Source organism: Phyllobates terribilis, unplaced genomic scaffold, assembly GCF_046119375.1.
Source record: "Phyllobates terribilis strain yellow unplaced genomic scaffold, ASM4611937v1 Scaffold_9__5_contigs__length_417890890, whole genome shotgun sequence".
NCBI classification, from domain to species: Eukaryota; Metazoa; Chordata; class Amphibia; order Anura; family Dendrobatidae; genus Phyllobates; species Phyllobates terribilis.
This window is the reverse complement of record NW_027362769.1, coordinates 411,552,477-411,564,569: the sequence shown is the minus strand read 5'-3', so window position 1 is coordinate 411,564,569 and position 12,093 is coordinate 411,552,477. Positions and strand designations below refer to the sequence as shown.

The following is a 12,093-nucleotide window of genomic DNA, read 5'->3' as shown; positions in this document are numbered from 1 at the left end:
AGTCCACAACTGTTGCATATACGAACAGTCTTAATCTTTGCTGCCTTGATTTGGTTTTTACTGAATTTATGTAATTTTCTGTATTTATTTAATGCCTCATCACTACCTACTTGCTTTAGTTCTCTAAATGCTTTCTTTTTGTCACTTATTGCGCCCCTTAAAGCTCTATTAAGCCATAGTGGTTTCCTCCTATTTCTAGCATGTTTATTCCCATAGGGTATATATTGTGCACAGGTCCTAATCAGGATGCTAATAAATGTCTCCCATTTGCTTTGTGTAGTTTTATGTCTCAGGATATCGTCCCAGTTTATTGCACTAAGACCATCGCTCAACCGTTGGAAATTTGCCTTCGAGAAGTTTAGTGTCCTTGTAACCCCTCTACTACACATCTTATTAAAGGATACATGAAAACTTATTATATTGTGATCACTATTACCCAAGTGACCCCCAACTCGTATATTTGATATGCGGTCTGGCCTGTTGGTTAATATTAGGTCTAGCAGTGCCCCCCTTCTTGTTGGGTCCTGAACCAGTTGTGAAAGTTAATTGTCTTTCATAGTTGTCAAAAACCTATTACCTTTGCTGCAACTACAGGTTTCTGTCCCCCAATGTATTTCAGGGTAGTTGAAGTCACCCATAGTAATGAGTCGCTGCTTCATCTATTTGATCTATTTGCTTTATGAGGATATTCTTCCATTATTCTTGGAGACTTATAACAAACCCCTATCAGTAATTTATTATTTTTTCCCCCTCCCCTTATCTCCACCCACAGGGACTCTACATTTTCATTAGATTCACATATATTCTCACAAAAGACGGGTTTTAAGGATGATTTTACATATAAACACAACCCCCCCCTCGCTTGTTTGTACGGTCATTTCTGAACAGACTATAGCCCTGTAAATTAACTGCCCAGTCATGGCTCTCGTCCAGCCACGTCTCAGATATCCCTACCATGTCATAATTATTTTCCAACAAAATTAATTCTAATTCCTCCATTTTGTTTGTGAGGCTTCTGGCATTAGTGTACATGCATTTTATGTATCTCTCTGTACCTCTATTCCATCTTACTATATACAGACTGTTCTAACCCTACCCCCAATTTCTTTATTTGTGCCCAGGTCACTATCAGCACTATCTTCCCCTTCTATAAAATGAATACCGTCCTCCACAATCCCTAGTTTAAACACTCCTCCAACCTTCTAGCCATTTTCTCCCCCAGCACAGCTGCACCTTCCCCAATGAGGTGCAGCCCATCTCTAGCGTAGAGTCTGTAGCCAACTGAGAAGTCGGCCCAGTTCTCCAGGAACCCAAACCCCTCCTTCCTACACCAATTCCTGAGCCACTTATTTATCTCCCTAATCGCCCGTTGCCTCTCTGGCGTGGCACGTGGTACAGGCAGTATTTCAGAGAATACCACCTTGGAGGTCCTTGCTTTAAGCTTGCCGCCTAATTCTTTGAAATCATCTATAAGGACCTTCCACCTACCTCTAACTTTGTCATTTGTGCCAATGTGCACCATGACCGCTGGGTCCTCACCAGCCCCTCCCAGTAATGTTTCAACCCTATCAGCAATGTGCCGGACTCGAGCGCCAGGTAGGCAGCACACTGTTCGACGATCCCTGTCTTTGTGACAGATTGCCCTATCTGTTCCCCTAATAATTGAGTCCCCCACTACCAGCACCTGCCTGGCCTGCCCTGCTCTCCTATTTCACCCCTTACTGGAGCTGACACTCCTCCGGCTTTCAGGGGACATGCCTTGCTGCAGCAGTGCTACCCCTGTACTGACACCCCCCTCATCTGCCAACTTTGCAAACTTATTGGGGTGTGCCAGATCAGGACTAGCCACCCTGGCACTCTTCCCTCTACCCCCCCCTTCTAACTGTTACCCAGCTAGCTGCCTCACTGTCCTGCAGCTCCCTACTACCACCCTCCCCCACATCTACCCCAGTGAGCAGCAGAAGAAGAGACTCCTTTCCATATTGTCTATGGATCTCAGTGTTGCCAGCTGCTCATTTAGATCCAGTACCTGGGCTTCCAAACACACAACGTGCACACATTTCACATAGCAGTATGCACCCACGACCGGCTGTTCAAGGATTGCATACATGTGGCAAGATGTACACTGGATAGCATTGTCAATAATGGAGCTCATTTCCTAATGGGGATTGCAATTGACAGAATTGTTAAGTTAAAAAATAATTGTAAAGAATTAATAAAATACAGACAGCAATTCAGTCCAAATTCCTCCCTTCCAAACTCCCTGAATCCAAGTCACTGAATCACAAGTCACACACTTACTTCCGTTTGCACTTACTCTCCGGTCACACTCAGCTCGTTCACATTCGCTAAGGAAGAAGATTTAAAGAGTTGTTTTTTTTTTCCCTTTAGCAGCAATCGAACCTACAGCTCAATGCACTTCCAAAGGAAGTTTGGCGAACTTCAAACAGGCCTGGACATGTGCTGGCTTGTGCAGGGGACCTTGCTTGCCCTTCAGGATTTTAATCCATGATGGTGTAGTATGTTAATAACAGTAATCTTTGAGACTGTGGTCCCAGCTCTCTTCAGGTCATTGACCAGGTCCTCCCGTGTAGTTCTGGGCTGATTCCTGACCTTTCTCAGAATCATCCTTACCCCACGAGGGGAGATCCTGCATGGAGCCCCAGACCGAGGAAGATTGATAGTCATCTTGTGTTTCTTCCATTTTCTAATAATTGTGCCAACAGTTGTTGCCTTCTCACCAAGCTGCTTGCCCATTGTCCTGTTGCCGATCCCAGCCTTGTGCAGGTCTACAATTTTGTCCCTGGTGTCCTTAGACAGCTCTTTGGTCTTGATCATGGTGGAGAGGTTGGAGTGTGATTGATTGAGTGTGTGGACAGGTGTCTTTTATACAGGTAACGAGTTCAAACATGTGCAGTTAATACAGGTAATGAGTGCAGAGTAGGAGAGCTTCTTACAGAAAAACTAACAGGTCTGAGAGAGGCAGAATTTTTGCTGGTTGGTCGGAGATCAAATATTTATTTCATGCAATAAAATGCAATTTAAATGTGTAAAAATCATACAATGTGATTTTCTGTTTTTTATTTTTAGATTCTGTCTCTCACAGATGAAGAGACCTAGGATAAAGATTACAGACCTCTCCATTCTTTGTAGCTGGGAAAACTCGCAAAATTTACAGAGTATCAAATACTTATTTTCCTCACTGTAAGTGAGTGTATGAAATTATAAAGCAATAGGACAATTGTGAAATTTCGGCGATAGCGTCCCCTCCTCGGATACATATCTGTGAGACACAATCTGTTCATCTCCTGCTTTCTCTTTGTGTCTCGCAGTTGTCTGAAGCAGATAAAATGTCTGTCTGCTTAGACGTCCTGTCGGCGGTGGAATATGCTCATTCCAGAAACATCATCCATCAAGACATTAAACCTGGGAATATCCTTGTAAGTTGGTGTGATTGGGTGTGTGGCATCAGTCAAACAACCTTTATCTATTCACCTGGAGAATATTCCACCATAGATATAATTTACCCGAGTCTGTAACACCACAACAGGAAAAAATCCAGTGGCACCACCCACTCATTGGGCTCCAATGAAAATATAACATTGGTCCTTAGAATGGTTCCAAGAATGGCTACAAAAAATAACCAGGAGCCGGGCTCACATGTTCCATCAGTACCCTGTGGTGACAAGCAGGTTTATCCACTGAGTTCTCAGCAGATCGTGGCCGGAGCAGTAGTCTGTCACTCTGTGCAGCACATCGCCATGCACACAGGTCATATACCACCACTTTCTCTCTCTATATCATCAGTAACTTGATAAGTTAAGTCTCATCGTCCATCATTAATTACCTTCTAAAGACAAAGTCATTTACCGTCTCCAACACTCTATACTATATACCGTTTGATGTCTTCAGGAGACATTACTCTGCAGTTCCTTTGACGTAATAGTAGCTGGTGGTCCTAGTACATCTACCCAAAGTCTCAACACGTGAGATATTAGAACAATCCAAAATATGAGTAAAAGTAGCAATGACACGACAGTTCTGTCTCTCCACCATACAGCCAATTGTACAAATCGTACAACCAGTGGTGAATATACTACCCGTGATGGCAACAATCAGTCTATGTTTATGTTTTAGATCAAAGAGGAAACCAAAAAGGCTCTTCTCACCGACTGGGGAGCGGCCAATATTCGGATCACAATTGAGTCTACGATGGAAAGGTCTGAGAGGATTGGACCACAAGGAGGTGGGACATATCTTTACATGGCCCCTGAGCGATTCTTGAACAGACTATCTCGTTCAACCAAGATGTCGGACATGTGGTCTGTCGGAGCCACATTTGTTCAACTGTTTACTAATCGACTACCGTGGGAAGACCTGGAAGTGATGTATGAGCAAATGAGAATGAATAAGTTGCCTCGCACATTGGATTCTTTGCCCAAAAATGTGGATTCTATTATTAAGGGTTGTTTGTCCTATAAACCTGAAGAACGGCTGACAGCCTCCGCCATGCTGTCCGCAATGAAACCGGTCAAGATATCTCCAATTAAACGTCTGCCATTGGGCTTCAAATATTCTTGATCTATGACTATTAACATGTTTGAAATGATAAAATAATCCTTTATATAGATGAAAAAATAATAACAAAAAAATGGAAAAATCACCTAAAAATAAAAAACATTGTTCTATTGAAAATTTTGATGAATATAAAATCTGGATATTAACAAATAATTATTAACAGTGAGAAATTGTAATAAACTGTGTGTATCCCTTCTATTATAAGCCTGACATCCACAATTACAGGATTTGTAAAGCGTTATCTGGTTCCTGAAGCCTACACTACATTCTCTGTTTCTATGATGCTCCTTTGACTCTTATTATTTCTTTCTAACGATCAAGAAAGTCACTTTGACCATAACTTTGTGTCTCGTGAAGGATGGATATGACTAGATGTAGACTCCATCAATAATTATGGGAATTGTTAGAGAAATCATTAACATTGTGGAATCATTCACAACGACGTAAGGAAGATTTGCATTAGAGCATTAGATATTGCTAATTGTATGAACGTGAAGCTTTATAGAAAGCTCCTGGCATTGAGTGTTTGGTTGGTAATATCCATCCTCTGGAAGTAGAACATGCTCACGCTAAAGGCAAGTACTGAACTTCACAATAAATGTTAGATTACAAACTGAACTTTGGTGTCTTTTTTACTCAATATTTGTCTTTTTAATCACCATTAAAGAGTAAATCATTTACTCTAGGGAAATTCTTTAAGATTTTAAGGTCCCACAGCTCAGATTTGGGAGACTTCTGAACACCAGGTATGGCACTGTGTAAGTTGTCTTCTGAATCCATGATCCTGTTTTACTCTCAAAAACGTTTCACTGCTTAAATCGATTGATCGTAAAGGTTTCAGGAGGTTGTGACTGATTTTATAGCTTTGACTCGGATCAAGAAAATATCTGATATCTGAACATCAGTTATGGTGCAGTGGAAGTTGCCTTTTGTTGCCCTTTGTAAGCATGATGCAGCACGGTGGCTCAGTGATTATCACTGTTGCTTTGCAGCACTGGGGTCCTGGGTTGGAATCCCACCAAGGACGACATCTATAAGGACGAAGTTTATGTTCTCCCTGTGATCGCGTGGGTTTTCTGTGGTTTCCTCCCACACTTTCAAAGACATCCTGAAAGGGAATGTAGATTGTGAGCCCCATTAGTGATGACAGGTGCAATACATGCAGAGATTGCCTTTCTACCGCTGCAAAACATGCAGCCGCAGAGACTCAAATATATTAGCAGAGCACCCTAAGATACTAGGATAACACGTTATCCGAGCACGTTCGCTCAGCACTAGTACTGAGGAGTTTATTGCCTCCAGTGATGAGGCAGGCATGGTTTAAAGGGGTTTTCCTGATTTACGCTTTTGATGACCTCTCTTTAGGATCAATATCAGATCAGTGATGGTCCAGTGTATGGGGTAAAGCTGCACAGCACTATTACTAGGTGTATTGGTTGTTCTAGGGTCCTGCCACTCTAAGCTGCAGTTTTAAGCTCTGGCCACGTCATAGTATATGGCGCTGTGCTGACCAGGCTCCGGACACTATTTTTTTCAAATTTGAAATTAAGATTATGAAAAATACAAGGCCTGAGATTCCTCACAAAATTTTGTAGTGCAAAGTCATACTTTGTTGACTTGAGGGAACAGCTATACAAAGTAAAGAGTGACAGCGATTGCCTCCATCTCCTCCTCCATTGGATGGTATTACTCTACTGGGGCTGACGGTGAAATTACACAGGTCTGTAGCAACATGTAGAGTACGATAACCAAGATGTTGCAGTCGTCCAAATTATACGCAAGTGTGAGTGAACCCTAAGAGAGCAGCTGCTAAAATGTAATTACAAGTAGCAAGCAGATATGTGAAGCTGTTGAAGTCTCTGTGACGCGCCCCCAGGACCGTGGGGTACTCGGCAGCCGGGCCTCAGGTCTCTTGGGGGCTATCACGGTGGCTAGACTTTGGGGAACATTCTTTCCCCTTCCTTAACAAACTCTCTAAAAAAAAAACATACGTGGTTGCAATGTGAAGGGTTTTACAAGTGTGGTCAAAATAGGTGCAATCTCTGTCAATATGTAAAAGTCACAAAAAAAATTTCTAATGCGGATAAATCCCAGACATTTCATATAAATCAATTTATCAACTACAACTGTGATCATGAAGTATATGTAATTCATTGTACTTTATGTGATAAAATGTATGTGGGATGTACAATCAGAAAACTGAAAAAAAGAATTTCTGAACATGTCTCTGATATAACTAATGTTTCTACAAATAATCATAATATATCTCATGCTTCTAAGCACTTTATACAACACCATAATGGAAATGTATCCTCATTCCAAGTTATGGGCATTGAGAGGGTTACTCCGAATCCTAGAGGGGGAGACTCAAGGAAACGTCTGATAAACCGCGAGGCATATTGGATAATGACTCTTGATACCTGCAATCCCACTGGCCTCAATTTGCGGCGTGAACTTATGTATCACTATTAATTTTTACATTTCTTTTTGTATAGGCTCACCTACATGTGTGTTTTTCTATGTAGTTGTTTTTATAATGCATTGCAGAAATCCTTTTTGTATGTGTCATATTAGATTACATTTTGTCTGCTTCAATCATGTGATTTTCGCTGCTCTGATTGACAGCTAATCATGTGATTTTCGCTGCTCTGATTGACAGCTAATCATGTGATTTTTATCTTTCATTAGATTGGTGTATTTTTTGTATTTAATCAAGTTTGTTCATTAGTCATATAGCTTTGACAAAGGACGCATATGGCATTTGAAACGCGTTGCTATGGCTAAATATTTTTATATGGAATTGCCATTACTTAAAAAACTCTTTTTATCCACGATGGAAGCTGAAATGTTTTTCTAATCATTGGCTGGTGGTGGTTGCTGTTGCCAGATGGTATTAGCAGTGGTGGTTGTTGCTATACGGGGGCTGCAGGCCACGCACCAACACAAAGAGGTTGAGCTGAAAGCCACACACCAACACACCGAGGCTGGAGTCCACACACCAACACAAAGGTCTGAAGGCCACACACCAACACAAATGGGCTCGAATCCACCACCAACAAGAGGGGCTGGAGGCCACACACTACCATACAGGGGATGCAGGCCACACACCAACACACAGGGGATGAAGGGCTCACACAAACACACTAACTAGGGCTGGAGGTGGTTGTTGCCAGATGGTGGTATTGGCTGTTGGTGGTTGTTGCCAGATGGTATTGACTGGCGGTGGTGCTTGTTGCCAGATGCTATTGGCCGGTGGTTTTAGTTGTTGCCAGATGCTATTGGCCGTTGGTTTTGGTTGTTGCCAGATGGTATTGGCCGGTAGTGGTGGTGGTTGCCAGATGGCATTGGCTGTTGGTGGTGGTTGTTGCCAGATGGTATTGGCTGGTAGTTTTGGTTGTTTCCAGATGGTATTGTGTTCCCTTCAAGCTGTCAGGCTCTAATGAAACAAGAAGGCTCAGGTGTTACACTTTGTACATTCTATACCAATTGTGATGTCACATGATGTCTATGATGTTTATGTGCTTTGTGATGTCAACAAAACTACCTGTTTAACCCTTTACAACCCAATGATTTACTTTGATTTTGTGAAAAGGTTATTTAGATGCAACGGCGCATGTGGTTGTTGTTGCTAGATGGTATTGACTGGTGGTGGTTGTTGTTGCCAGATGGTGTTGGCTTTTGGTGGTTGCTGTTGCCAGATGGTATTTGGCTGGTGGTGGTTGCTGTTGCCAGATGGTATTTGGCTGGTGGTGGTTGCTGTTGCCTGACGGTATTTAGCTGGTGGTGGTTATTGCCAGATAGTATTGGCTGGTCAGGTGATTGTTGCCAGATGCTATTGGCTGGTGGTGTTGGTTGTTGCTAGATGGTATTGACTGGTGATGGTGATTGTTGGCAGATGCTATTGGCCAGTAGTAGTGGTTGTTGCCAAATGCTATTGTCTGGTGGTGGTGGTTGTTGCCAGATGGTATTAACTGGTGGTGGTGGTTTATGCCAGATGGTATTGGCTGGTGGTGGTGGTTGATGCCAGATGGTATTGGCTGGTGGTGGTGGTTGTTGCCAGATAGTATTGGCTAGTGGTGGTTGTTGTTGCCTGGTGGTTGCTGTTGCCAGATGGTATTATGATGATGGTTGTTGCTATAGTGGGCTGAAGGCCACACACCAACACACAGGGACTGGGCTGGAGGCTACATACCAACACAAAGAGGCTGAGCTGGAAGCCACTCACCAACACACACCCACCAAGAAAGAAGGGCTGGAGTCCACACACAAACAAAGAGGGGCTGGAGGCCACATACCAACATACAGGGGATGCAGGCCTCACACCAACACACCGAGGATGCAGGCCTCACACAAACACACTAGGGCTGGAGGCCGCACGCCAACACACGGGGCTGGAGGCAAAACACCAACAGGGGATGGTGGTTGTTGCCAGATGGAATATATTGGCTGTTGGTGGTTGTTGCCAGATACTATTGGCCGGTGGTTTCGGTTGTTGCCAGATGCCATTGGCTGGTGGTGGTGGCTGTTGCCAGATGCTATTGGCTGGTGGTTTTAGTTTTTGCCACATGCTATGGGCTGGTGTTGGTTGTTGCCAGATGGCATTGGCTGGTGATGGTTGTTGTTGCCAGATGGTATTGGCTGGCGTGGTTGTTGTTGCCAGATGGTATTGGAAGATGGTGGTTGTTGTTGGCAGATGGTATTAGCTGTTGGAGGTTGTCATAGAGGGTCTGGAGGCCACACACCAACACACAGGGTTTGGAGGCCACACCAACATACAGGGCCTGTAGGCCACACACCAAGGGTCTGGGCAAGAGTTCACATTCCAACACAGGGGCTGGGCTAGATGGAGGCCACACACCAACACACAGGTCCTGGAGGCTACACACCAACACACACAGGGGCTGGGCTGCATGTAGATCACACACATCTGCACAAACACACATAGGTAATGGAGACTGCACACAGTGGCTGGAGCCACAAATCATTACACAGGGACTGGAGGCCACACAACATCAAACAGTGACTGGAGGCCACACAGCAACAGGGGATGGAGACCGCTGGTGGTGGTTGTTGCCATATGGTATTGGCACCTGGTGATGGTTGTTGCCAGATGGTATTGACTGGTAGTGGTGCTTGTTGCCAGATGGTATTGGCTGGTGGTGGTGGTTGTTGCCAGATGCTTTTAGCTGGTAGTGGTGGTTGTTGCCACATGGTATTGACTGGTGGTGGTGGTTGTTGCCAGATGTTATTGGATAGTGGTAGTTGTCAGATGGTATTGGCTGGTGGTAGTGGTTGTTGCCAGATGCTTTTAGCTGGTAGTGGTTGTTGCCAGATGGTATTGGCTGGTGGTGGTTGTTGTTGCCAGATGGTGGTGGTTGTTGTTGCCAGATGGTATTTGGCTGGTGGTGGTTGTTGTTGCCAGATGGTATTGGCTAGTGGTGGTTGTTGTTGCCAGATGGTATTTGCTGGTGGTGGTTGCTGTTGCCAGATGATATTAGCTGGTGGTGGTTGTTGCTATTCGGGGGCTAGAGGCCACACAGCAACACAAAGGGGTTCAAGACCACACACCAATAAATACACAGGGGCTGGAGGCCACACACCAATACAAAGATGCTGACCTGGAAGCCACACACCAACACACTAGGGCTGGAGGCCACACGCCAACACCCTAGGGCTGGAGGCCACACACCAACTAGCAGGGGCCGAGAGTCCACACACCAGCAAACAGAGGCTGTAGGCTACATAGCAACACAAAGTAGCTTGAGGCCACATACCAGCACACAGGGGTTGGAGGCAACACACCAACACACAGGGAGTGGCCTTGTTGGTGAGTCCTTCAGCCCTCAATGTGTGTTGGTTTGTGTGTGGACTCCAGCCTCTGTGTGTTGGTGTGTGCCTTTCAGGCCTTGTGTGGTCTGGAATCCACACACCAATAAAGTCTGGAGGCCAAAAACCAATACATAGGGGATGCAGACCACACACATCAATACACGAGGGCTAGAGGCCACACACCAGCACACAGGGGCTGGAGGCCACTGGTGGTGGTTGTTGCCAGATGGAACTGGCTGGTGGTGGTTGTTGCTAGATGGTATTGGCTGGTGGTGGTTGTTGCCAGATGCTACTGGCTGGTGGTCGTGGTTGTTGCCAGATGGTATTGGTAGGTGGTGTTGGTTGTTGCCAGATGCTATTGGCTGGTTTGTGGTTGTTGTCTGATGCTATTGGTGGTGGTTGTTGTCAGATGGTATTGGATAGTGGTGGTGGTTGTTGCTAGATGGTATTGGCTAGTGTCTGTGGTAGTTGACAGATGGTATTGGCTGTTGGTGGTTGTTGACAGATGTTATTGCCTGGTGGTGTTGGTTGTTGCCAGATGGTATTGGCTGGTGGTCGTTTTTGTTGCCAGATGGTATTGACTGGTGGTGGTTGCTGTTGACAGATATTAGCGGGTGGTGGTTGTTGCTATATGGGGGTTGGAGGCCACACACACCAACACAGAGGGGCTGGAGACCACACACCTACCCAGCTATGGGCTGGGCAAGAGGCCATACATGCTGGAGGCCACACATCAATACACATTTGCTGGAGGCCACACATTAACATAGAGGGGCAGGAGGCCACACACCAACTTACACGGTCTGGAGGCCACACATCAACTAACAGTGGCTGAGAGTCCACACAGCAGCACACAGAGGTTATAGGTTACACAGCAACACAAAGTGGCTTGAGGTCACACACCAGCATACAGGAGCCCACACACCTGTGTGTTGATGTGTCCTCCAGCCCTTATTTGTTGCCCTGTGTGTTGGTGTGTGGATTCCAGCCCTTGTGTGGGCTGGAATCAACACACCAATAAAAAGGAGCTGGAGGCCACATACCAACACACAGGGGATACAGGCCTCACACCAATACACAGAGGTAGAGGCCACACACAAACACACTAGGGCTGGAGGCCACATGCCAACACACAGGGGTTGGAGGCCACTGGTGGTGGTTGTTGTTAACAGATGGTATTGGCTGGCGGTTGTTGTTGCCAGATGGTATTGGCTGGTGGAGGTTTTTTGCCAGATGGTATTGGCATGATGGTGGTTGTTGTTGCCAGATGGTATTAGCTGGTGATTGTTATTGCTATACGAGGGCTGGAGGCAACACACCAACACATAAAGAGGCTGGAGCAACGCACATGGGCTGGAGGCCACACACCAACAAAGAGAGGCTTGAGATCATACACACACAGCTAAGGGCTGGGCAGGAGGCCACACATGCTGGGGGCCACACATTAACATAGAGAGTGAGGCCAAACATCATCTAACATGGGGGCTGAGAGTCGACACAGAGGCTGTAGGCTACACAGCAACACAAAGTAGCTTGAGGCAACACACCAACAACACACAGGGCGATGGAGCACACACACCTGCACGAAGTAGACCTGTGTGTTGGTGTGTCATCCAACAACACACAGGGCGATGGAGCCCACACACCTGCACACAGTAGACCTGTGTGTTGGTGTGTCATCCAGCC

The 12,093-nt window shown here is 45.3% G+C and overlaps 1 protein-coding gene across 1 annotated transcript in view; it reads left to right on the top strand.

Moving 5' to 3' along the window:
* Positions 1–5,123, top strand: part of LOC141162672 (serine/threonine-protein kinase mos-like) — a 31,683-nt gene extending 26,560 nt beyond the window's left edge. The window contains exons 5-6 of the mRNA XM_073649023.1: positions 3,333–3,440; positions 4,138–5,123. Coding sequence (XP_073505124.1) covers positions 3,333–3,440; positions 4,138–4,581 — 552 coding nt within the window. The 3' untranslated portion in view covers positions 4,582–5,123. The remainder of the gene's footprint in view (positions 1–3,332; positions 3,441–4,137) is intronic.
* Positions 5,124–12,093: the final 6,970 nt, after the last annotated feature.